The sequence below is a fragment of the Scyliorhinus torazame genome, chromosome X (assembly GCF_047496885.1).
Source record: "Scyliorhinus torazame isolate Kashiwa2021f chromosome X, sScyTor2.1, whole genome shotgun sequence".
Lineage (NCBI taxonomy): Eukaryota > Metazoa > Chordata > Chondrichthyes > Carcharhiniformes > Scyliorhinidae > Scyliorhinus > Scyliorhinus torazame.
In genome coordinates, this window is record NC_092738.1 from 41,098,913 (window position 1) to 41,126,671 (window position 27,759).

The window sequence follows — 27,759 nt, forward strand, 5'->3', positions numbered from 1 at the left end:
AACACAATTTCCCTTTCACAAAGCTATGCTGACTCTGCCTGATCACATTATGATTTTCGAAGTATCCTGCTATAACCTCCTTAATAATGGATTTGAGCAACTTCCCTCTGACAAATGTTAGGCTCACTGATCCATAGTTTCCTCCTTTCTGTCTCCCTCCATTCTTGAATGAAGGTGTTACATTAGTTTTATTCCAATCTGCTGGGACCCTTCCAGAACCTAAGGAGCTTTGGAAGATTATAACCAATGCCTCTGCTATCGCTGCAGCCACTTGTTTGACCCACAGGTGCAGACCATCTGGCCCTGGGGACTTGTCAGCCTTGACTTCTGATAGTTTTCCCAGCATCCCTGGTGATGATGATCGTTTTAAGTTCCTCCCTCCCGTTCATCTCTTGATTTTCAAGTTTCTTTGGGAAGTTTTCCAAGTCTTCTACTGTGAAGACAGACACAAAGTACCCGTTCAGTGCCTGCACCGTCCCTTTGTTTGTCATTGTCAATTCCCCGTGCAAACCCACTCTCTATAGCTGGCTTTGGCTACTCTTTTCATGTTTAAACACCTGCAGAAACTCTTGCTATCTGTTTTTATATTCATAGCTAGCTTTCTCTCACACTCTGTTTTCTTCTTCTCCAGTCTTTTTTAGTCGTTCTGTGCCGGTTCTCAAAATCTATCCAACTTCTGACCGACTACTAATCTTTGTAGATGAGGACAGTGTTTGTTTCAATCCCACAACTTGCTTATTTAGCCACAGATGATATCAGGCGATTTGCCTTGCAACAAGGAGGGACGGACATGTGCACATGGAAGCAAAAAATCTCCGGAATCATCATAAAAAACCTGGATGTTACATATCCTTGCGCGTATGAACTAAATGGTCTCTCTTATCCTGAACGACCTTGTCGCCTTGGACCGAGGGCTGCTGTGCTGTGAAGCATTTGATTATCTCAGTCCCTGAATCTCACTTCAGTTTTCTTTTGGTCTGGGTTTGAAGCGGTTAACTGACATGCCAGCCCGGGTCTCACTGGAGATTTTTTCCACATAGTCATTACTCTGCTGTTGTGCGTAGAATCACCTCAGACATGGGACTTCTCACTGTGTGGTCAGCTAACGGCCAAACCACGTATCACATACACAAGCTATAATTGCCAGATGGATTAATGTACACTGTAATTACACAGAAGATCGTAGATTGCAAACATGACTGCCATCATCTATAAAAGGAGAAAACAACCATTCTTACATGACACGTCCCAATTGCAACTGGAAATCATTCATCATTTACTGAGCCCCAACAAGCACTTGAATTACACAGTTGGATAAATCTGGCACTAGACCATAAGACATAGGAGCAGAATTAGGCCACTCGGCCCATCGAGTCTGCTCCGCCATTCAATCATAGCTGATATTTTCTCATCCCCATTCTCCTGCCTTCTCCCCATAACCCCTGATCGCCTTATTGAGCAAGAACTAGCTGTGCGGATGAGGGGAGTTGTTGAACTGTTAGGACTGGGGCCTACCCGAGTTGTGTCACCGTTCACATCGAGAGCAGCGGCGGTTACCGCGGCCCAGTTTTCACTCCCAGGTCGAGGGCGCGGCGATGGGACATTTCCTCAGCCCCGCGACTCCGACCCGGGGAAGAAGAGGCTTGAAAGGTCAGATGTCGTGGGAGTGGTTGGATTAGGAGTCGGGTACAGCACCCTGGGACGAATGCGGAGGCTGCCAGGTGCGGAGGTGGAATTGGTGAAGCTATTGGAAGAATTGACAAAACAGAAAACAAGCCCTCACTCCCACATGCTCTCATCCATGACAACCCATGCCCCCCACCACCCCTATGGCCCCTCATTCTCAACATGCCACCCTATATCCCTCGACCCGCTCTCATGGCCCCCATGCCACCTCATGCACCTCACATCCTCATGGCTCTTTAAAGCCCCCTATATCCTCGGCATCCCTTTCTAACAGCACAGTGGGTGTACCTACAGCTCAGGGACTGCAGCGGTTCACAAAGGCAACTCACCCCCACCTTCTCAAGAGCAATCGGGGTGGACAATAAATGTTAGCAATGCCTGTGTCCCTTGAATAAATAAAAAGAGGCCAATTTAGTGCCAACACTTGCACCCCAACCCTTTGCCTTTAACCCTACATGCCAACTCACCTAATATCCACCATGGGCAAACTTCAGGAACTGTACTGGCATAAAATAAAGTTGTGATACTGATGTCATTGATTTAGAAAAATTCAATATATTGAAATACCTTCAGCTAATCTTTTATGAAAACAAACATTTCTAATCTATAACCATTAGGAGCTGTCAATCAAACTGCTAACTTAACAGGCACCCCACTACGATAATGATATGTTGTAAAATCAGTAATGCAGCACAAATTGTATAATGATAATCTTCAAGCCTACGTCAACAGAGTGAAATATCAAGCCCTGTTTTTCTTCAAATGCCACATATTTAAAAAAAAATGTAAACCAAGTGGAGGGAAATCCCTTGACAGCTTTGACAGTTCCTCGATAGCTTGACTGACAGCTTTGACAGTTCCTCGATGGCTTGACAGTTCTTTGACAGCTTTGACTGTTCCTCGATGGCTTGACAGTTCTTTGACAGCTTTGCCAGTTCCTTGATGGCTTGACAGTTCTTTGACAGATTTGACAGTTCCTCGATGGCTTGACAGTTCTTTGACAGTTCCTCGATGGCTTGACAGTTCTTTGACAGTTCCTCGATGGCTTGACTGTTCTTTGACAGCTTTGACAGTTCCTCGATGGCTTGACAGTTCTTTGACAGCTTTAACAATTCCTCGATGGCTTGACAGTTCTTTGACTGCTTTGACAGTTCCTCGATGGCTTGACACCTTTGACAGTTCCTCGATGGCTTGACAGTTGTTTGACAGCTCCTCGATGGCTTGACAGTTCTGTGACAGCTTTGACAGTCCCAATGAGCTTTGACGGCTTCAATGGATTTTGATAGTTCTTTGACAGCTTTGACAGCCAATGGGCTTCGACGGCTTCAATGGATTTTGATAGTTCTTTGACAGTTTTGACAGTTCCTTGATGGCTTGACAGTTTTGACAGTGCCAATGAGCTTCGACGGCTGCAATGGATTTTGATAGTTATTTGACAGTTCCTCGATGGCTTGACAGTTCTTTGACAGCTTTGACAGTTCCTCGATGGCTTGACAGTTCTTTGATAGCTCCTCGATGGCTTGATACTTTTTTGACAGTTCCTCGGTAGCTTAACAGTTCTTTGACAGCTTTGACAGATCCTCGATGGCTTGACAGTTGTTTGACAGCTTTGATAGTTCCTCGATGGCCTAACAGTTTGTCAATGGCTTGACAGTTCTTTGATGGCTTGGCAGTTCTTTGACAGTTCCTCGATGGCTTGACAGTTCTTTGACAGTTCCTCGATGGCTTGACAATTCTTTGACAGCTTTGACAGTTCCTCGATGGCTTGACACCTTTGACAGTTACTCGATGGCTTGACAGTTCTTTGACAGCTTTGACAGTCCCAATGAGCTTTGACGGCTTCAATGGATTTTGATAGTTCTTTGACAGCTTTGACAGCCAATGGGCTTCGACGGCTTCAATGGATTTTGATAGTTCTTTGACAGCTTTGACAGTTCCTTGATGGCTTGACAGTTTTGACAGTGCCAATGAGCTTCGACGGCTTCAATGGATTATGATAGTTCTTTAACAGCTTGACAGTTCCTCGATGGCTTGACAGTTTTTTGACAGCTTGACAGTTCCTCGATGGCTTGACAGTTCTTTGACAGCTTTGACAGTTCCTCGATGGCTTGACAGGTCTTTGACAGTTCCGCGATGGCTTGACAGTTCTTTAACAGCTTTGACAGTTCCTCGATGGCTTGACAGTTCCTCGATGGCTTGACAGTTCTTTGACAGTTCCTCGATGGCTTGCCAGGTCTTTGATAGTTCCTTGATGGCTTGACAGTTCTTTGACAGCTTTGACAGTTCCTCGATGGCTTGACAGTTCTTTGACAGCTCCTCGATGGCTTGATACTTCTTTGACAGTTCCTCGGTAGCTTAACAGTTCTTTGACAGCTTTGACAGATCCTCGATGGCTTGACAGTTCTTTGACAGCTTTGATAGTTCCTCGGTGGCCTAACAGTTCGTCAATGGCTTGACAGTTCTTTGACAGCTTTGACAGTTCTTCGATGGCTTGACAGTTTTTTGACAGTTTCTCGATGGCTTGACAGTTCTTTGACAGCTCCTCCGTGGCTTGACAGTTCTTTAACAGCTTTGAAAGCTTCTCGATGGCTTGACAGTTCTTTGACAGTTCCTCGATGGCTTGACAGTTCTTTGACAGCTTTGACAGTTCCTCGATGGCTTGACAGTTCTTTGACAGCTTTGACAGTGCCAATGAGTTTCGACGGCTTCAATGGATTCTGATAGTTCTTTGACAGCTTTGACAGTTCCTCGATGGCTTGACATTTCTTTGACAGCTTTGACAGTTCCTCGATGGCTTGACAGTTCTTTGACAGCTTTGAAAGTTCCTCGATGGCTTGACAGTTGTTTGACAGCCTTGACAGTTCCTCGATGGCTTGACAGTTCTTTGACAGCTCCTCGATGGCTTGACAGTTCTGTGACAGTTCCTCGATGGCTTGACAGTTCTTTGACAGCTTTGACAGTTCCTCGATGGCTTGACAGTTCTTTGACAGCTCCTCGATGGCTTGACAGTTCTGTGACAGTTCCTCGATGGCTTGACAGTTCTTTGACAGCTTTGACAGTTCCTCGATGGCTTGACAGTTCTTTGACAGCTTTGACAGTTCCTCGATGGCTTGACAGTTCTTTGACAGCTTTGACAGTTCCTCGATGGCTTGACAGTTCTTTGACAGCTTTGACAGTGCCAATGAGTTTCGACGGCTTCAATGGATTTTGATAGTTCTTTGACAGCCAATGGGCTTCGACGGCTTCAATGGATTTTGATAGTTCTTTGACAGCTTTGACAGTTCCTCAATGGCTTGACATTTCTTTGACAGCTTTGACAGTTCCTCGATGGCTTGACAGTTCTTTGACAGCTTGACAGCTCCTCGATGGCTTGACAGTTCTTTGACAGCTTGACAGTTCCACTCATGCCCACCTTTAACAATTCCAAAGGGCACCTTGACCTACACCAAAGGGGCACATTACCTCTCTCAAAGTAGACTCGAACTATTCAAACAATTCCACAAGATTCAGATCTGCTCCTAGCGGTTCTAATCCGCACAGTTCGGGTTTCAGACGCCTATCTCACACAAGTGGAGGCAACTACAGGTTTATATGGGCTGTCTCCGTGAACCACAGGTGTGTGATTTATAACATGCCCCCGCCAACCCCTGGGAAAATGGCAGATCTGGGTTAGGGGGAGACCTGAGACTTCCGGATTCGGACCTCTGCCGGCATTTTCGTACAGGTGTAGAGCCTTGCCATCCATGCAAAACATCAGACCCCTAAGTCAGATATTGAGAATACAAAGAACAAAGAAAATTACAGCTCAGGAACAGGCCCTTCGGCCCTCCCAGCCTGCGCCGATCCAGATCCTTTATCTAAACCGGTCTTCTATTTTCCAAGGATCTACTTCCCTCTGTTCCCCGCCCGTTCATATATCTGTCTCGATGCACCTTGAATGATGCTATCGTGCCCGCCTCTACCACCTCCGCTGGCAAAGCGTTCCAGGCACCCACCACCCTCTGCGTAAAAAACTTTCCATGCACATCTCCCTTAAACTTTCCCCCTCTCACCTTGACAAGGTGCCTCACGGGAGACTGCTGAGTAAAATAAGGGCCCATGGTATTCGAGGCAAGGTACTAACATGGATTGACGATTGGCTGTCAGGCAGAAGGCAGAGAGTTGGGATAAAAGGTTCTTTTTCGGAATGGCAACCGGTGACGAGTGGTGTCCCGCAGGGTTCAGTGTTGGGGCCACAGCTGTTCTCTTTATATATTAACGATCTAGATGACGGGACTGGGGGCATTCTGGCTAAGTTTGCCGATGATACAAAGATAGGTGGAGGGGCAGGTAGTGTGGAGGAGGTGGGGAGGCTGCAGAAAGATTTAGACAGTTTAGGAGAGTGGTCCAAGAAATGGCTGATGAAATTCAACGTGGGCAAGTGCGAGGTCTTGCACTTTGGAAAAAAGAATAGAGGCATGGACTATTTTCTAAACGGTGACAAAATTCATAATGCTGAAGTGCAAAGGGACTTGGGAGTCCTAGTCCAGGATTCTCTAAAGGTAAACTTGCAGGTTGAGTCCGTAATTAAGAAAGCAAATGCAATGTTGTCATTTATCTCAAGAGGCTTGGAATATAAAAGCAGGGATGTACTTCTGAAGCTTTATAAAGCATTAGTTAGGCCCCATTTAGAATACTGTGAGCAATTTTGGGCCCCACACCTCAGGAAGGACATACTGGCACTGGAGCGGGTCCAGCGGAGATTCACACGGATGATCCCAGGAATGGTAGGCCTAACATACGATGAACGTCTGAGGATCCTGGGATTATATTCATTGGAGTTTAGGAGGTTGAGGGGAGATCTAATAGAAACTTACAAGATAATGAATGGCTTAGATAGGGTGGACGTGGGGAAGTTGTTTCCATTAGCAGGGGAGACTAGGACCCGGGGGCACAGCCTTAGAATAAAAGGGAGTCACTTTAGAACAGAGATGAGGAGAAATTTCTTCAGCCAGAGAGTGGTGGGTCTGTGGAATTCATTGCCACAGAGGGCGGTGGAGGCCGGGACGTTGAGTGTCTTTAAGACAGAAGTTGATAAATTCTTGATTTCTCGAGGAATTAAGGGCTATGGAGAGAGAGCGGGTAAATGGAGTTGAAATCAGCCATGATTGAATGGTGGAGTGGACTCGATGGGCCGAATGGCCTTACTTCCGCTCCTATGTCTTATGGTCTTATGGAAATCGTGACCCCTTGTAATTGACACCCCCACTCTTGGAAAAAGCTTGTTGCTATCCACCCTGTCCATTCTTCTCATAATTTTGTTGACCTCAATCAGGTCCCCCCTCAACCTCCGTCTTTCCAACGAAAACAATCCTAATCTACTCAACCTTTCTTCATAGCTAGCACCCTCCATACCAGGCAACATCCTGGTGAACCTCCTCTGCACCCTCTCTAAAGCATCCACATCCTTCTGGTAATGTGGCGACCAGAACTGCACGCAGTATTCCAAATGTGGCCTAACCAAAGTCCTATACAACTGTAACATGACCTGCCGACTCTTGTACTCAATACCCCGTCCGATGAAGGCAAGCATGCTGTATGCCTTCTTGACCCCTCTATCGACCTGCGTTGCCACCTTCAGGGTACAATGGACCTGAACTCCCAGATCTCTCTGTACATCAATTTTCCCCAGGACTCTTCCATTGACCGTATAGTCCGCTCTTGAATTAGATCTTCCAAAATGCATCACCTCGCATTTGCCTGGATAGAACTCCATCTGCCATTTCTCTGCCCAACTCTCCAATCTATCTATATTTTGCTGTATTGGAACAGGAATGACACTGCACAGCCAATGAAGGAGCTTTTTCCAGTGCACTCACTGTTGTAAAATAGGAAATGGAGCAGCCAAAAAGTGACCAGTCAGCCCCACAAAGAGCCTGTGGGCTGTTTGTTCAGTGCATCGATGAGGGATAAATATTGGCCAGGCTATGGGATCATGGAATGGTGCCCTGGGCTCTTTCACATCCTCCTGAGAGAGCAATCAGGAGCTCAGCCAAGAGACAATACAGCACATTGTGCTGAAGCCTCCGAGGTGGGGTTTGAATCCACGACGTTCTGACTCTGAGACGGGAGTGCTGCCGACTGAACGGTTGGCACTGTTGTGATATCTGCACCGATCAGGGAGCTGTATGGAGGGGAAATACTTGTGCTACAAAATAACTTAATTGACTATAAATTGCTTTGGGATGTTCTTCATAAAAGATCCTGTGGTAATGCAAATTAAATGCAGCGGATAAAGTTACAGGTTTTATTTCACAAGAAACTCTAAGCCCAGGCTTCCCACATCCCTTCCCTTCCCTTCCCTCCCACCTGGAGTGTATCTTTCATGGGATGCGATTTCTGTTGCCTTGAAGGTGCCTATCTGGCCTTGGGGTTATTATCGAGCTGGAAGCAGGGTTCCTGAGCTTAGCCAGGGGGCGCCACTGGCAGAGCCCATTCTGCAGCAGCCTCCCGCTCCCAGATACAATCCTGTTATGGGCAAGGCGTTTTGAGAACCCCAAAATGTATCATGGAGTTCAACCAACCTCCCCCTTTAATGTATTTGTTGCTTTTCCGAGCACACGGCTTGTTCCCTAGGTGTGGGATTACAATTATGGACACGTGGGTGTTTAAACACAAAACACGGTTTATTTCATGAACTCAACTTAACATCTTAAATAAACATTGGATCTCTTAACACCCCTTACTTCAAAGATAACTCAGAAAATATTGCACCATTAAATAATTCCTTAAAATGTTCCTTCAAACTTCCAAGAGACTTAACACCTTTAAACAGTATCACATCAGGTTAAAGGCTTCACTATTATGAGTTTAAATCACCCAAATGATCCAGAGATAGTCTTTCATGGCAGAGATCCAGCTCACTGCAAAACACAGACACACACCCAGCTCTATTCAAACTGCAAAACTAAACTGCAAAATGGCTCAGCCCCACCCACTCTCTGACATCACTGTTTTCTTGTAGGTACATTGCTTAAACATCCATGTCTTAAAGGTACTCTCACATGACAATCCCCACAAGTAAATCCTAGAAGAGCTGAACCAATGGTCTGCTTATGAAAACAGCCATTTATGGAAAGGTTCCGAGAAGAAGCTGCAATTGTGTAGCACTCTGCAAGGCGGCCACGGTCAACGCAAGGCCTGAAAACACTCTCCCCTTTCCACGACCCTTCTGGCGGCATGCCAATGAAAGTTGGGGATACGCATTGTAGTGGGGTGTTGGTTACAGGACGGTGTGTATGAAAGAAGTCTTCCGGCCTTGTGAACATCCCTGATTTTATTTTATTTTTTATTCATTTAAATTTAGCGTACCCAATTCATTTTTTCCAATTAAGGGGCAATTTAGCGTGGCCAATCCACCTACCCGGCACATCTTTGGGTTGTGGGGGTGAGACCCACGCAGACACGGGGAGAATGTGCAAACTCCACACGGACAGTGACCCAGGGCCGGGATCGAACCCGGGTCCTCGGAGCCGTGAGGCAGCAGTGCTAACCACTACACCACCGTGCTGCCAGCCATCCCTGATCGCTCCACCATTGGCGGCCGTGCCTCAATCTCTGGAATTCCATCCCTAAACCTTTCTACTCTCCTCTCTACCTTGTCTTTAAGACACTCCTTAATACTGACCTCATTGACCAAGATTTTGGTCACCTGACCTAATATCTCCTTATGTGGCTGAAGGGGTCACAATGTGAAGCACCCTTTGGAAGTTTCATTATGTCAAAGGTGCTATAGAAATTGAAGTTGTTGTTGTTTCTACCACAATTTAAAACCAAATCACAGCTCAGCTCCAAGACAGCATCTAGGGTTAAACTGAAGACGTCAGGACCTCTCTTTGAGCTGCTTTTCTCTCCTTGGGCAAGAGGAAAGATTCTTTCAAGCCAGCAAACCTAGAGATTTCTGCCTGTGACTAATTGCAGACAGTTAATCTACTGAGAGCGACTCTCAGTGATGCTGAGAGCAGAGCTGTTTCCCAGAAGTACGTGGACTATATTGAGATCTTGGCCTTTAAGCCTGAGTGAGCTAAATTAATCATTAGAATGGTTATTAACACATGCAATCTTGATAACTTTTCCAAGGGGATAGAATGAAAGATTCCTGCCGAACATTTTGTTTAACACAGGAAATTAATTGCCATTTTTTGGAAGTGCTTCCATCCTTCGGATCGCTGACATTTGTTTTTATGTATCAAAGAAACTTTCTTTCCCGGAATCTGCAATTAACTGATAGATTATCGATTACTGCTAATCCACCGAGCAGGTTGGACAGATGCCAGTGAAGCAGCCTAACAGATGTGTCAATCTGTTAATGTACACGTGGCAACCCAGGGGCATTCGCAAAAACGGTTACCAACAGTTTGCACAAAAAAAAAAGCTAACTCAGGGCCATGCCAAGAAAACGAAGCCTGACCACTAAACGCAGCAAAGACACTCCACTTAACGGACACCCCCGCTGGTCAAAGGGGAAAGAATATATTCTGTGGAACAGACCATTATTCTGAAGGGAAGGATCTTTCGGGACTTGTGGGAGGAAACCGGAGCACCCGGAGGAAACCCACGCACACACGGGGAGAACGTGCAGACTCCGCACGGACAGTGACCCAAGCCGGGAATCAACCTGGGACCCTGGAGCTGTGAAGCAGCAGTGCTAACCACTGTGCTACTGTACCACCCATATGCTCCTCATCCCCATTCTCCTGCCTTCTCCCCATGACCCCTGATCCCTTATCAATCAGGAAATCCCCCTCTTCTCCACATTGTTTGTCTCTTTTCAGGGCGAATATTCGCCAGGGCAAGTTTCAGGCTGCAGGGAATTACTGTGTGCACGGGTGCCGTTTAAATATGAAAACGTTTAGGTTTTTTGGGGTGGAGGACAGATGTGTGAGATGTTCGGGGAGCCCAGGGAATCACACCCATATGTTCTGGACGTGCCCGGCGCTGGAGGGGTTCTGGAGGGGCTTTACGAGGGCTATGTCCAAAGTTGTGAACATCCGGGTTAAGCCGAGCTGGGGGGTGGCACTATTTGGGGTATCGGACGAGCTGGGAGTGCAGGAGCCGAAAGATGCCGGAGTTCTGGCCTTTGCGTCACTGGTAGCCCGGCGGAGGATCCTGCTAATGTGGAGAGATGCAAAGCCCCCGAGCGTGGAAGCCTGGATCAATGACATGGCAGGGTTCATTAAAGTTGGAGAGGATAAAGTTTGCCTTGTGAGGGTCTGTGCAGGGGTTCCTCAGGCGGTGGCAACCGTTGCTAAACTATCTCGCGGAGCGTTAGGAGGAGGTCAGCAGCACCAACCTGGGGGGAGGGGGGGTTGGCTGGTTTATGTTTTTGTTAAAAGGGGGCATTTTCCCCACTTTTGTATTTATTGGTTAAATGGGGTTAATGTATCCTGGTTTGATGTCCTATGTACAATTTTGTTTTTCTTTCTTTCTTTCTGGAGTGATTGGTTGAAAATCATTGAAAATTTTGAATAAACAGATTTTTTTTAAAAATGAAAATGTTGGGGGTGTTTCCAGAGAGCTGCAGTTTGGAGAAAAACAGCTTGGGAGTGTCTGTGTGTTTCCAGGGAGCTGCAGTTTGGAGAAAAACAGCTTGGGAGTGTCTGTGTGTTTCCAGAGAGCTGCAGTTTGGAGAAAAACAGCTTGGGAGTGTCTGTGTTTGCAGCGAGCTGGCTCTCTGCCATGAAAGACTATCACTGGCTCATTTGGGTGATTTAAACTTATAATAGTCAAGCCTTTAACCTGATGTGATTCTGTTTAAAGGTGTTAAGTCTCTTGGAAGTTTGAAGGAACATTTTAAGGAATTATTTACTGGTGCAATATTTTCTGAGTTATCTTTGAAGTAAGGGGTGTTAAGAGATCCAATGTTTATTTCAGATGTTAAGTTGAGATCATGGAATAAACAGTGTTTTGTGTTCAAAAACCCACGTGTCCATAATTGTAATCCCACACCTAGGGAACAAGCCGTGTGCTCGGAAAAGCAACAAATCCATTAAAGGGAGAGGTTGGTTGAACTCCATGATGCATTTTGGGGTTCTGAAAACGCCTCGCCCATAACATAAGTGAAGCATAATTTCCAGCTCCTTGGGTGTGATTCAGCGACCTCGACGCGCCCGACTTGGTGACGTGACGAGGCCGTTGAATCTCGCGAGAGGCCTCTTGTGTGTTCAACTGCAGACTGATATTTCTTGTTTGCCCTCTCTTTCAGCAGCAAATCGTAAACTTTAAATCCCAAGAAGGAATCATCACACACAATTGGTGGGTGGAGAATGGAGCTTTTCCTCGTTCATGGGGTGTGGGCACGCGGTTGAGGTCTTGCAGGCGAATCTGGTATCCGGGCATTTAAATGAGCCAAATGGCTCAAAATATGCTGCACTGGATCACGCCCGGCGGAGCGAGTCGGGTGGCTAGCTATCGGCCCGGTGTCCGCTGCACTCCCCAATTTGGGTCTCTCGCACGACTGCCCCGTTGCAACGGGATCGCTGAATCGCGCCCATCACCGTAACACAATGCATTCCAATATTCTTGGGTCAGCAACTCAATTATCACAATGACCCGAGCTTTGCAGTCCCCAAAGGAGCACATGGTGAAACGTTCGCCGCTATCGAGGCTCAGTACCGTCGTTCACACTTACGAGGAAAACCAAGAGTTGTGTTTTGCCACAACCACTGTCCTGAGGAGTGGATATTAATGATCCTGCAACACTGTAAAGCAGCAGCGATCTGTAATTCAAGAGTTTGAGCTGATTGCCCAGGCGTTACGTTCGTTCTCATTTCGGTTTGGCACTTGCAGGCACAGGAGTGCATCCACCATTAGAAAGGTCTCCCTAGCACGAATGTGAGAAATTTAATGGTCTTATTGGATCTATTTTTACTGGAATGTGCAACACAAAATTCAGAGGTTAAGTCTTGAATTTGCAAACAGGATTTTTAAGAATCAAAAGACATTTTTCCAAAGTGGTGAAAAATTGTCTTTAGACAGCTTAAACTGTTCATGTTAAAACGTTTTAAGCACATTAATATTGAATGAGACATGCAGCCTCCATACAAATTATCTGCCTTGGGGTTCATCATAGCCGAGACTGTACTCACTCCTGCATTACTTATTAAAATCTGTCTCTCTGACACACAGGGTCCTGAACAAGGCAAAATAAAAAGGCACAGAATTATGGACTGATAATTGCAGCCTTTGATAAAAGTTCTTTATATCTTTACTTGACTGAGGAGACTGCACAGAGGGGATCTTTGATACATGTGGGCTTATGATGTTGCCAATTAGGTTAATATGATCTTCGGAGATGTTCAGATGCATGTTCAAAGCCGAACACACCCACCGATAAGCAGCTGTTAACACCATTAAATTATAAGCAAGGCTATCGGTAGAGGGAATGACAAGCGGAAACGATTGTTTACTCTGGATTTAATAAAGGATATTGAAAATAAACAAAGCACTTGTGTTTTTCCGCTGTCTTCTTTTCTGAAAGCACTTTGTGTGAAGGGTGTAATAACGATTGTAAATCCTAACCTTTGCACATCCTCACTATACAATGTATGAGGAGTTGGTTGTGGGGAGAGAATGTTTCTTCTGAATCACTCTGGACTGTTCCAGTGCAGTTCTCAATCAGAAGGCAGGTCTTGTGTGGTGCAGTTGGGTAGTGTCCTTACCTCTGAACCTGAAGCTCTGGGTTCAAGTCCCGCTGTGGGACTTGATGGCCACGGAAGGCGTGTTTGTAATATGGCCAAAGAGGTTCATTATCAACCTGCATATCCTTCCAACACACCGTGACAGACAGTAAGAGCTGGAGAGTCTCCTGGTCAGGTAGACCTGCACGGTAGCTGCAGAGCAAGCAGTCTCCCCACGGTAAAAGACTCCACATGCAGGTTCTTACCATGGGCTCCACTGCAAGCGTCCTCCTCACTTCAAAGGACCACGAGAGTTCCAGAGGAGGTGGGAGGGAGATTCATGGGCTAAGAGCGTGACATGGGGTGCCACGGATCGAATGTATACACTCTCTTACTATGTGTAATCTGATTGTTTTGTAAAGAGGTGAATCTTTTCTTACCCTTGGAGTATGTACTTCAATTAATAAATTCAGCAGCAAGCTTTTGTGAGTTTAAATTAAAGATGGTTATCTATTCTCACACACTTGCTCCAAATTAATGCAACATTTTGCGCTCGGTTACACATACAGCAACTGGATACAGAAAAACATAGTGCACTTTTACAGGTTACGGTTAATGCAGTCTCTGATTTGCGATTTCTGGTCTCCCACATGACAGGCCCGTGGGTTCTTGAACGGATTCGATGATTTAAAGCTAAAGTCGGGGCCTTGTAAAGTGACAGGTTCCCAGCAAGTTGTGAGGTTTCTTGCAGTCAAATACATAACAGGTTGGTTCTTAGATGAATTTTGAAACAGGAACAGGTTAAGCCCTTTGGTTGCTTGCTGGCTTGCTCATTTCCAAGTCTGGTTTTCACATTTTCACACTGGCCAACAACTAATGGTTCTGATAGATCTGCCGGATCCCAGGGTAATATGGCTGCAATCCTTGAAACCAGTTTTGATCACATGATCACTGTGTTAACACACCTGATGCCCAGCCAGTCTGGTTTGGATGGGGGAGGCCTTTATGATACAAAATGGGATGTTGATAGTCATCACTGAGTTTTGATCTTCCCTTTTGTCCAGTGTGAAACACGGAGCTGGGCAGTCTTGAAACTCCAAAGTCTAGGTGCTGGCCCATCCTTAAACAATGGGATGGTGTAAATTCCACCAATGGCTGTGAGGTACCATCATCTATGTCCATAGTCAATTTGGTATTTGGCAGAGATTTGATACGGTCTGGGGATCAAATCTAAAAAGTAACCTAATTTGCGGCAGCCATCTTTGTTTTATAAATTTAGAGTACCCAATTCATTTTTTCCAACTGAGGGGCAATTTAGCGTGGCCAATCCACCTACCCTGCACATCGTGGGGGCAAAACCCACGCAGACACGGGGAGAATATGTAAACTCCACACGGACAGTGACCCAGAGCCGGGATCGAACCTGGAACCTCGCGCCGTGAGGCAACAGTGCTAACCCACTGCGCCACCGTGCTGCCCCTGCGGCAGCCATCTTAACAGCTTGTTCGTATTGATGGAAGTTTATTACATGGCCTTGCTGAGTATGAACTGGGATCTGAATTTACTTCACGAAAACACCACCCGCTATTTTCTCTGAAAGTTTTAAGTATTTCAATTTTGAATGTTCACAGTGGATTTCCATTGAAAATCAAGCTAGTTTGTCCAAGGTATCCCCAGGACCAGTGACATGCTGGTCAAAGCATGTTGACATTTTTAAAAATGGTAATGATTTAAAGTTTTTTTTAAAGTATTTAAAAAGTTGTTAGCAATGTCTCAAAGTTTATAAAGGTGTTCAGCAGTATTTGTACATTTGGAAAAGTGCTCCGGATGTTTCGAAGTATTTAAAATCATAATAAAACAATCTCGTGTCATCCAGCTGAAACTGAGCTCAAAGGTATGTCTTGGGTTCCTTATATGGTTTATTTGCCAATATACCCCTACACTGGGGCCTCACTGGCCCTTTCACAATCGGGCCCCAGCCGCAACAAGAAGAGGAGGTCCTTGCTTTAGCCTATGAACCAACTAAGGCCATACTTCTTTGTCCAATCAACAGCGAAAGCCACCATAACACTCCCAACCACCAAATCTGGGCCAATATGATGCATTATAATATTCGCGGGTCACCACTCTGTTACTTTAAGATGTCACAATATAATATTCACAGCTCAGTGACTTTATTACCATAACTTGATGCATTATATCTCTCGCAGTTCAGAAGTGTTTCCGTAATGTGTTTAGGATAATATTCGCAGAATCGTTACGATGCAGAAGATGGCCATTTGCACAGAACGAGGCCATTTGGCACAGAAGGAGGCCATTTTGCAAAGACGGAGGCCATTTTGCAAAGACGGAGGCCATTTTGCACAGAACGAGGCCATTTTGCACAGACGGAGGCCATTTTGCACAGAACGAGGCCATTTTGCACAGACGGAGGCCATTTTGCACAGAAGGAGGCCATTTGGCACAGAAGGAGGCCATTTTGCACAGAAGGAGGCCATTTGGCACAGAAGGAGGCCATTTTGCAAAGACGGAGGCCATTTTGCACAGACGGAGGCCATTTTGCACAGAACGAGGCCATTTTGCACAGACGGAGGCCATTTTGCACAGAAGGAGGCCATTTGGCACAGAAGGAGGCCATTTTGAACAGAAGGAGGCCATTTGGCACAGAAGGAGGCCATTTTGCAAAGACGGAGGCCATTTTGCACAGAACGAGGCCATTTTGCACAGAAGGAGGCCATTTTGCAAAGACGGAGGCCATTTTGCACAGAACGAGGCCATTTTGCACAGAAGGAGGCCATTTTGCAAAGACGGAGGCCATTTTGCACAGACGGAGGCCATTTTGCACAGAAGGAGGCCATTTGGCACAGAAGGAGGCCATTTTGCACAGAAGGAGGCCATTTTGCAAAGACGGAGGCCATTTTGCACAGAACGAGGCCATTTTGCACAGAAGGAGGCCATTTTGCAAAGACGGAGGCCATTTTGCACAGAAGGAGGCCATTTGGCACAGAAGGAGGCCATTTTGCAAAGACGGAGGCCATTTTGCACAGACGGAGGCCATTTTGCACAGACGGAGGCCATTTTGCACAGAAGGAGGCCATTTTGCACAGAAGGAGGCCATGTTGCACAGAACAAGGCCATTTTGCACAGAAAGAGGCCATTTGGTACGAGAAGGCCATTTGGTGCAGGAGAAAGCCATTTTGTGCAGAAGGAGGCCATTTTGCGCAGAAGGTGGCCATTTTGCGCAGAAGGTGGCCATTTTGCACAGAAGGAGGCCATTTTGCACAGAAGGAGGCCATTTGACACAGAAGGAGGCCATTTAGCGCTCAGCAACCATGTTTCCGTAATGTGGTGTATTATAATATTCATTGGTTACTGGTTCTATTACCGTGACGTGACCTACTATCATCTTCAAGTGTCAGTGAATCTAGTGCTGTAACTTGGCCCGGTTTTCAGTGAGCTTTGCACCTCCGACATTAGGCCTGAAAACAGGCCTCAACCCAATTTTCCATCCATCGACCTGTGATAAAGCTCTGACTCAGCAAGGGTGAAGGGGGATGGCGATATGAGTCCTTTCCACAGACCTAAGAAACAGAGGGACACAAATAGGCAGAGTGGGAATGGTCACGGTATGGGTGGCGATGAAGCTTGTGTCATGTGAGAGTACCTTTAAGAAATGGATGTTTAAGCAATGTACCTTTTAGAATGATGTGGAGATGCCGGCGTTGGACTGGGGCGAGCACAGTAAGAAGTCTTACAACACCAGGTTAAAGTCCAACAGGTTTGTTTCGATGTCACTAGCTTTCGGAGTGCTGCTCCTTCCTCAGGTGAATGAAGAGGTTTGTTCCAGAAACACATAGATAGACAAATTCAAAGATGCCAAACAATGCTAGGAATGCGAGCATTAGCAGGTGATTAAATCTTTACAGATCCAGAGATGGGGTAACCCCAGGTTAAAGAGGTGTGAATTGTCTCAAACTAGGACAGTTGGTAGGATTTTGCAGGCCAGATGGTGGGGGATGAATGTAATGCGACATGAATCCCAGGTCCCGGTTGAGGCCGCACTCATGTGTGCGGAACTTGGCTATAAGTTTCTGCTCGGCGATTCTGCGTTGTCGCGCGTCCTGAAGGCCGCCTTGGAGAACGCTTACCCGGAGATCAGAGGCGAAGAATCACTGAAACGACTACACGATGAAATTAATAAGTTCCATCCAACCATCAGACTCACCATGGACTACTCTCCAAAATCAGTTGCATTCTTGGACACACCCGTCTCCATCAAGGACGGTCACCTCAGCACTTTGCTTTCCCGCAAACCCACGGATAACCTCACGATGCTCCACTTCTCCAGCTTCCACCCTAATCACATTAAAGAAGCCATCCCCTATGGACAAGCTCTCCGTATACACGGAGGGTTTAAACTAGTAAGGCAGGGGGGTGGGCACGGGAGCAATAGGTCAGAAGGTGAGAGCATTGAGGGAGAACTAGGGAATAGGGACAGTGTGGCTCTGAGGCAGAGCAGACAGGGAGAAGTTGCTGAACACAGCGGGTCTGGTGGCCTGAAGTGCATATGTTTTAATGCAAGAAGTATTACGGGTAAGGCAGATTAACTTAGAGCTTGGATTAGTACTTGGAACTATGATGTTGTTGCCATTACAGAGACCTGGTTGAGGGAAGGGCAGGATTGGCAGCTAAACGTTCCAGGATTTAGATGTTTCAGGCGGGATAGAGGGGGATGTAAAAGGGGAGGCGGAGTTGCGCTACTTGTTCGGGAGAATATCACAGATGTACTGCGGGAGGACACCTCAGAGGGCAGTGAGGCTATATGGGTAGAGATCAGGAATAAGAAGGGTGCAGTCACAATGTTGGGGGTATACTACAGGCCTCCCAACAGCCAGCGGGAGATAGAGGAGCAGATAGGTAGACAGATTTTGGAAAAGAGTAAAAACAACAGGGTTGTGGTGATGGGAGACTTCAACTTCCCCAATATTGACTGGGACTCACTTAGTGCCAGGGGCTTAGACGGGGCGGAGTTTGTAAGGAGCATCCAGGAGGGCTTCTTAAAACAATATGTAGACAGTCCAACTAGGGAAGGGGCGGTACTGGACCTGGTATTGGGGAATGAGCCCGGCCAGGTGGTAGATGTTTCAGTAGGGGAGCATTTCGGTAACAGTGACCACAATTCAGTAAGTTTTAAAGTACTGGTGGGCAAGGATAAGAGTGGTCCTAGGATGAATGTGCTAAATTGGGGGAAGGCTAATTATGACAATATTAGGTGGGAACTGAAGAACATAGATTGGGGGCGGATGTTTGAGGGCAAATCAACATCTGACATGTGGGAGGCTTTCAAGTGTCAGTTGAAAGGAATTCAGGACCGGCATGTTCCTGTGAGGAAGAAGGATAAATACGGCAATTTTCGGGAACCTTAGATGACGAGAGATATTGTAGGCCTCGTCAAAAAGAAAAAGGAGGCATTTGTCAGGGCTAAAAGGCTGGGAACAGACGAAGCCTGCGTGGAATATAAGGAAAGTAGGAAGGAACTTAAGCAAGGAGTCAGGAGGGCTAGAAGGGGTCACGAAAAGTCATTGGCAAATAGGGTTAAGGAAAATCCCAAGGCTTTTTACACGTACATAAAAAGCAAGAGGGTAGCCAGGGAAAGGGTTGGCCCACTGAAGGATAGGCAAGGGAATCTATGTGTGGAGCCAGAGGAAATGGGCGAGGTACTAAATGAATACTTTGCATCAGTATTCACCAAAGAGAAGGAATTGGTAGATGTTGAGTCTGGAGAAGGGTGTGTTGATAGCCTGGGTCACATTGAGATCCAAAAAGACGAGGTGTTGGGTGTCTTAAAAAATATTAAGGTAGATAAGTCCCCAGGGCCTGATGGGATCTACCCCAGAATACTGAAGGAGGCTGGAGAGGAAATTGCTGAGGCCTTGACAGAAATCTTTGGATCCTCGCTGTCTTCAGGGGATGTCCCGGAGGACTGGAGAATAGCCAATGTTGTTCCTCTGTTTAAGAAGGGTAGCAAGGATAATCCCGGGAACTACAGGCCGGTGAGCCTTACTTCAGTGGTAGGGAAATTACTGGAGAGAATTCTTCGAGACAGGATCTACTCCTATTTGGAAGCAAATGGACGTATTAGTGAGAGGCAGCACGGTTTTGTGAAGGGAAGGTCGTGTCTCACTAACTTGATAGAGTTTTTCGAGGAGGTCACTAAGATGATTGATGCAGGTAGGGCAGTGTATGTTGTCTATATGGACTTCAGTAAGGCCTTTGACAAGGTCCCTCATGGTAGACTAGTACAAAAGGTGAAGTCACACGTGATCAGGGGTGAGCTGGCAAGGTGGATACAGAACTGGCTAGGCCATAGAAGGCAGAGAGTAGCAATGGAAGGATGCTTTTCTAATTGGAGGGCTGTGACCAGTGGTGTTCCACAGGGATCAGTGCTGGGACCTTTGCTCTTTGTAGTATATATAAATGATTTGGAGGAAAATGTAACTGGTCTGATTAGTAAGTTTGCAGACGACACAAAGGTTGGTGGAATTGCGGATAGCGATGAGGACTGTCGGAGGATACAGCAGGATTTAGATTGTTTGGAGACTTGGGCGGAGAGATGGCAGATGGAGTTTAATCCGGACAAATGTGAGGTAATGCATTTTGGAAGGTCTAATGCAGGTAGGGAATATACAGTGAATGGTAGAACCCTCAAGAGTATTGAAAGTCCGAGAGATCTAGGAGTACAGGTCCACAGGTCATTGAAAGGGGCAACACAGGTGGAGAAGGTAGTCAAGAAGGCATACGGCATGCTTGCCTTCATTGGCCAGGGCATTGAGTATAAGAATTGGCAAGTCATGTTGCAGCTGTATAGAACCTTAGTTAGGCCACACTTGGAGTATAGTGTTCAATTCTGGTCGCCACACTACCAGAAGGATGTGGAGGCTTTAGAGAGGGTGCAGAAGAGATTTACCAGAATGTTGCCTGGTATGGAGGGCATTAGCTATGAGGAGAGGTTGAATAAACTCGGTTTGTTCTCACTGGAACGAAGGAGGTTGAGGGGAGACCTGATAGAGGTCTACAAAATTATGAGGGGCATAGACAGAGTGGATAGTCAGAGGCTTTTCCCCAGGGTAGAGGGGTCAATTACTAGGGGGCAAAGGTTTAAGGTGAGAGGGGCAAGGTTTAGAGTAGATGTACGAGGCAAGTTTTTTACGCAGAGGGTAGTGGGTGCCTGGAACTCGCTACCGGAGGAGGTGGTGGAAGCAGGGACGATAGGGACGTTTAAGGGGCATCTTGACAAATACATGAATAGGATGGGAATAGAGGGATACGGACCCAGGAAGTGTAGAAGATTGTAGTTTAGACGGGCAGCCTCTCTGTGTGCACCTTTCAGCTAGAATTTCAAAAAGAAGATTATGTTTGAATCAAAAGAACTCAAGCAAAACAGAAAGTGCTCTTACCCCATCTTGAGCTTCGCTCCCTTTATTGACTATCCCCAGGTCGATGCTCTTCCTTTGCTCGGCCTTCTTCGGTTTGCTTTCCAGCTTCTTCACCTGCCTGTCGACCTTGCTGCTGCTGAGCTTGCGGACTGGACTGGTCAGCCACTTTTTCAGCGTGCTGACCGAGCGCTTGGTGCTGGGCGAGCTGGGGGCCGAACTGGTGGAGGGCTGCGGCTGGATCGACGCTGCCGACGTGGAGATGCTTCCATCGCTTCCCGTCACGGAGTACGATTCTAGGAAAAAGAGAGACAGAGTCACTCCGTGTTCAGCTTGCTCCCTTTGCGTTCAACATTTAACTTGTCCTTTCTGGTTGAGTGGGATTAGCCTTTCAAATATTAAACCTTTGCCACAACTGTGGTATTATCATAACTGTCAGCATTGCAAGGGTTAATGCAGTGTTGAAAGTAGCCACTAGAGGGAGCTACAGTAACACCTATATAAGGCAGTGTTGCTAAGCCTTGGGGGAGTGTGTGTGCAGGAGTTAGCTCGTGAAGGTCAGAAGAGCAGATAATGTAAGTGAGAGCAGATCATAGTATAAATCAGTAGTGAGATTAGCTGTACGTGAGTGTAGTTAGATGGTATTGATCAACTGTGTATTCTGAAGGAGTACGTATTGAATCCCAGTTTAGTAGTGTAAATAAAATCATAGCTTTGTTTAAGTTAAAGCTATTTTGTGGTCTGTGTGAAAACTACGCCAACCATCCTGAAATAAGCAACACAAAAAACACCTCAATGATGTTACCAGAACTGAGAGAAAAAATTGAACTGCAAAGGATAATTTTGCTGGAAAAGAGAAGGCCAAGAGATGACCTGATTGAGATATTTCCCCCATCAAACCCTTTCACAACTGCAGACATCGAGATGTTTTCACTTGTGGGGGTGTCCAAAACTAGGGTTTCCAACTCTTAAACCTTAACTCCAAGACTCCAGAGAAATATAAAACAGTAACTATCATGTGTTATGGGCGAGGCGTTTTCAGAACCCCAAAATGTACCATGGAGTTCAACCAACCTCCCCCTTTAATGTATTTGTTGCTTTTCCGAGCACACGGCTTGTTCCCTAGTTGTGGGATTACAATTATGGACACGTGGGTTTTTAAACACAAAACACTGTTTATTCCAGGAACTCAACTAAACATCTTAAATAAACATTGGATCTCTTAACACCCCTTACTTCAAAGATAACTCAGAAAATATTGCAACAGTAAATAATTCCTTAAAATGTTCCTTCAAACTTCCAAGAGACTTAACACCTTTAAACAGAATCACATCAGGTTAAAGGCTTTACTTTAAATCACCCAAATGATTCAGAGATAGTCTTTCATGGCAGAGATCCAGCTCACTGCAAAACCACAGACACATCCCAAGCCCTTTTCCTCCAAACTGCAAAACTAAACTGCAAAATGGCTGACCTGAACTCAGCTCCACCCACTCTCTGACATAATTGTTTTCTTAAAGGTACATTGCTTAAACATCCATGTCTTAAAGGTACTCTCACATGACACATGGAAAAGCTAAGTCAGTAAAACTAACTGTTGGACAAAGAGGTCCAGGTTCAAAGAAGAATGACCGATCTGAGGAAATTCTTCACGCAGAATACGACCAATAGGCACAGGGGAATGGACGTCTGAGTGGAATAATTGAGGTAAAAACCCTGGTGTCTTCTTAGAAACAGTTGGGTGGCCACAACAAGGAGGGACTTTGGTGTCTTTTAGGATGGATGAATTCAAAGGGCCCAAATGGCCTTCTACATCTGAAACTACCTTGTGACCACCATGTGACTTGGTATTTACATCACAAGAACGCCTCAGTTCAAATGAAGCGCATTAATCAATGAAACAAGTTTAACAGTGCTGGAGGTATCCCTTATCCAGGATTAAAATGGCAAATTAGTTAAGATGTATTTATTTTGAAGACAGACAGCTGGGAGTATGCTTTAAAATATCTCGAGGCTTTGCAAAACCTCTTTAGAATTCTTGTGGCCTGCACTATCAAAGGAGTTGGGCAATGAGTTAGGAACTTGTGTGTTATCACTCGCATCCTCAGAGAGGCTAGACTGTCAGTCTTTTTAAAAAAAATGTTTTTATTAAGAATTTTTCAATAACAATATTTTCTACCTTACAACCCCCCCCGTAACAAAGAAAAGAAAAAGAACTCGCGTGGCAAGACATGAACATGGCAAGTCAATAAGATACAAAATTTTGTACAGTGGATTCTTCCCGTACATGTCAGTTTCCGGATCCTACCATGTGTTTTCTTGCTCAAATGCCCCCCAGAAGAACCCCCCCCTCCCCCCGCTCAACCAATGTCGTCCCCCCGGGTTGCTGCTGCTGCTGACCGACCTTCCTCTAACGCTCCGCGAGATAGTCTGGGAACAGTTGCCACCGCCTGTAGAACCCCTGCGCAGACCCTCTCAAGGCAAACTTTATCCTTTCCAACTTGATAAACTCTGCCATAACATTTATCCAGGCCTCCAGGCTGGGGGGCTTCGCCTCCTTCCACATTAGCAAGATCCTTCGCCGGGCTACTAGGGACGCAAAGGCCAGAATGCCGGCCTCTTTCGCCTCCTGCACTACCGGTTCGTCCACTACTCCAAATATTGCTAGTCCCCAGCTTGGCTTGACCCGGACTTTCACCACCTGAGATATTGCTCCCGCCACTCCTCTCCAGAACCCCTCCAGTGCCGGGCATGACCAAAACATATGGACATGGTTCGCCGGGCTCCCTGAGCACCTTCCACATCTGTTTGTGCAGTGCCCCCCAGCTCCTAGCTACCTGAATCCCCAAGCATCGAAAGCTCCTTTTCGCCCTCCTCAACGGTAGGTCCTCTATCCCTCTTCCCTGGTCCCCCTGGTCTCCAAACTCCTGTAGGACCTGCATTTCCTCGACCATCCCCTCCACTGGATCCGCCACATACAGCAACAGGTCGTCTGCGTACAACGACACTTGATATTCCTCTCCCCCTCGAACCACACCCTTCCATTTCCCCGACTCCCTTAACGCCATGGCCAAAGGTTCAATTGCTATTGCGAACAGCAAAGGGGACATGGGGCACCCCTGCCTCGTCCCTCGATACAGCCGGAAATACTCCGACCTCCGCCGGTTCGTGACCACACTCGTCACCGGGGCTCTGTAAAGGAGCTTAACCCAACTAATAAACCCTCCCCCGAACCCAAACCTCCTCAACACTTCCCAGAGATACTCCCACTCTACCCGATCAAAGGCCTTCTCTGCATCCATGGCTGTCACTATCTCCGCCTCTCCCTCCACCGATGGCATCATTATCACATTTAAGAGCCTCCGCACATTAGTGTTTAACTGCCTACCCTTTACGAATCCCGTCTGGTCCTCGTGAATCACCCCCGGAACACAGTCCTCAATCCTCATGGCCAACAGTTTTGCCAGCAACTTAGCGTCTACATTAAGGAGCGAGATTGGTCTATAAGACCCACATTGCAGTGGGTCCTTATCCCGCTTCAAGATCAAAGAGATTGTCGCCTCCGACATTGTCGGGGGCAGGGTCCCCCCCTCCCTTGATTCATTGAAGGTCCTTACCAGCAACGGGGCTAACAGGTCTACATATTTCCTGTAGAACTCCACCGGGAACCCATCCGGCCCCGGGGCCTTCCCTGCCTGCATGCTCCCCAGTCCTTTAACCAGCTCTTCCACCCCATTGGCGCCCCCAAACCAGCCACCTCCTGCACCTCCACCCTTGGGAACCTCAACTGATCCAAGAATCGCCACATCCCCTCTTTTCCCCCTGGGGGCTGGGACCTATACAGTTCCTCATAAAAGGCCTTAAAAGCCTCATTCACTTTCCCTGCACTCCGCACCGTAGTTCCCCTGCCATCCTTAACTCCACCTATTTCCCTCGCTGCCATCCTCTTACGGAGCTGATGTGCCAGCATCTGGCTCGCCTTCTCCCCATATTCATACGTCGCCCCCTGTGCCTTCCCCCACTGTGCCTCTGCCTTCCCTGTGGTCAACAGGTCGAACTCCGTCTGGAGACTTTGTCTCTCTCTGAGTAGTCCCTCATCCGGAGCCTCTGCATAGCTCCTGTCCACCCTTAAAATCTCCCCCACTAACCTCTCCCTTTCCCTGCCCTCTCTCTTCACCCTGTGAGCCCTGATGGAGATTAACTCTCCCCTGACCACCTCCTTCAGCGCATCCCATACTACTCCCACCTGCACCTCCCCGTTGTCGTTGGCCTCCAGATACCTTTCGATGCACCCCCGCACCCTCCCGCGCACTTCCTCGTCTGCCAGCAGTCCCACATCCAACCTCCACAACGGGCGTTGGTCCCTCTCCCCCCCCAGCTCTAACTCCACCCAATGCGGGGCGTGGTCTGAAATGGCTATGGCCGAATACTCCGTTCCCTTCACTTTCGGGATCAATGCCCTGCCCAGAACAAAAAAATCTATCCGGGAGTATACCTTATGTACTTGGGAGAAAAAAGAGAATTCTCTGACCAAAGGCCTGGCAAATCTCCACGGATCTACTCCCCCCATCTGATCTATAAACCCCCTAAGCACCTTGGCCGCAGCCGGCCTCCTCCCCGTCCTAGATGTGGAGCGATCTAATGCTGGGTCCAGCACCGTGTTAAAATCCCCCCCCATTATCAAGCTCCCTACCTCCAGGTCCGGAATGCACCCCAACATCCGTTTCATGAATCCAGCATCGTCCCAGTTTGGGGCGTATACATTTACCAGTACCACCTCCGTCCCCTGCAACCTACCACTCACCATCACGTATCGACCTCCCTTGTCCGCTACTATGTTCTTGGCCTCAAACGACACCCCCTTTCCCACCAGTATTGCCACCCCTCTATTCTTCGCATCCAGCTCCGAATGGAACACCTGTCCTACCCATCCCTTTCTTAACCTGACCTGATCTGCCACCTTCAGATGTGTCTCCTGAAGCATGGCCACATCTGCCTTCAGTCCCTTTAGGTGCGCGAACACTCGGGCCCTCTTAACCGGTCCATTTAGGCCTCTCACATTCCACGTGATCAGCCGGATTGGGGGGTTACCTACGCCTACCCCCCCACCCCCGCCGACTAGCCATCTCCTATCTTAGGCCAGTCCCGTGCTCGCGCCTCCCGCACCCTCCAGTCCCCCAGGCGGGGAACCCCCGCCCCGACCACCTCTTCCATTTTCAGTTCCCTCTCGGACAGTGCAGCAGCAACCCTAAACTCCTCCCCCCCCCCCCCCCCCCCCCGCTAGATCCACATCTAAGCTCTTTTGCTCCCCCCATATTACTTCCGTGAGTCAGCTGACCTCTGCTGACCCCGGCTTCCCCCCCCTTCCCGTTGATCTCCCCGTGTGGGTGTCTCTCCTCCTCCTTACCTTCCTCCATCCGCCCCCCCCTTTTTTGCGCGGGAAAAAGCCCGCGTTTTCCTGAACCAGCCCGCCCCCTGTGGTGCAGCTCCTGTTGCGGCCATTATCCCAGTTCCCTCATCCCCGAGTCTCACCTCCCTCCAGCACCGACGCCCACATTCCCCATCATCATCATCTCGTCTACAGAAAAGAAAAAAGGAAATTTTAGGAATTTTAACCTGAACTCTACTCACATCCCGATCCATCATCCCACCCATGAAATATTCTTTACCCATATTTACAACCCCCTATACAACCAATATCTCCCCCCACAACCACATTCCCTCAGCTCGAGTCCAGTTTTTCCATCTGAATAAAGGTCCAAGCCTCTTCTGGCGTTTCAAAATAATGGTGTCTGTCCTGGTAAGTGACCCACAGTCGCGCTGGCTGCAGCATGCCGAACCTGACTCTTTGTCTATGCAGCACCGCCTTGGCCCGGTTGAAGCCAGCTCTCCTCCTTGCCACCTCTGCGCTCTAATCCTGGTAAACTCGGATCACCGCGTTCTCCCATCTACTGCTCCGCACCTTCTTGGCCCATCTCAGAACACTTTCTTTGTCCGCGAAGCGATGGAACCTTGCCACTATTGCCCTTGGCGGCTCGTCGGCCTTGGGTCTCCTCGCCAGGACCCGGTGAGCCCCTTCCAGCTCCAGGGGGGTCGGAGAGGCCTCCGCACCCATCAGCGAATGGAGCATCGTACTCGCGTACGCCCCGACATCAGCCCCCTCCACTCCTTCGGGGAGACCCAGAATCCGGAGGTTCTTCCTCCTCGACCTGTTCTCCAGGACCTCAATTCTCTCGGCCCACCTCCTGTGCACCACCTCGTGCGCCTCCATTTTTACCGCCAGGCCCTGGATATCGTCCTCGTTAGTGTTCACCTTATCGTTCACCTCACGAAGCTCCACCGCCTGGGTCTTCTGGGTCTCCTTCAGCCCCTCGGTCGCCAACAGCATTGGCGCCAGCACCTCCTTTTTCAGCTCCTCCACACATCGCTTGAGGAACCCTTGTTGGTCTGGCCCCCACGCTGCTCGCTCTCCGCCATCTTGTCTTTTTCCCCTCATTTTGTTCTCTGCTCCAGGGCCTCTTTCCTCGTCGTTCCACCGCTGATCTCTGCTAAATATTGTGAGGGGGGACCTCACTGCACCTTCCCACACGGGATTAAATCAAAACAGCTCCGTTGGGGCTCCTCTGGAGAGCCCAAAAGTCCGTAGTCGCGGGAGCTGCCGAAACGCGCGGCTTAGCTCCGCATCGCCGCAACCGGAAGTCTAGACTATCAGTCTAGATACATTGCTACATACGAGAAGTAACTGGGTCATTGGGAGATTGCACGGTTGCCGCAGGGTCAGAGGGTTTTATTTTTCCGAAAATGACCAAAAGTTATTTTCCTCCATCTTGTTGCCTCTGCCAGGCAGTTCTGCCAATGGGGCGGGGTTGAGGGTGATGGTGCGTTAGGAGTTGCACCCTGCCAGGCTATGGCAGCTGTCTTTTTCCTTCCTACATTCATACACTTAAAACCAATGTCGAACTGTGTGTTCAAGATCTTGGGAC

At 47.6% G+C, this 27,759-nt stretch overlaps 1 protein-coding gene across 4 annotated transcripts in view; it reads right to left on the reverse strand.

The window, feature by feature from the left end:
* LOC140405356 (rho guanine nucleotide exchange factor 25-like) overlaps positions 1-27,759 on the reverse strand; it is a 298,640-nt gene that overhangs the window by 120,174 nt on the left and 150,707 nt on the right. For all 4 annotated transcript variants that reach the window (XM_072493666.1, XM_072493667.1, XM_072493665.1 and 1 more), the window contains exon 2: positions 20,801-21,072. In XM_072493666.1, the coding sequence (XP_072349767.1) occupies positions 20,801-21,072 (272 nt within the window). The remainder of the gene's footprint in view (positions 1-20,800; positions 21,073-27,759) is intronic.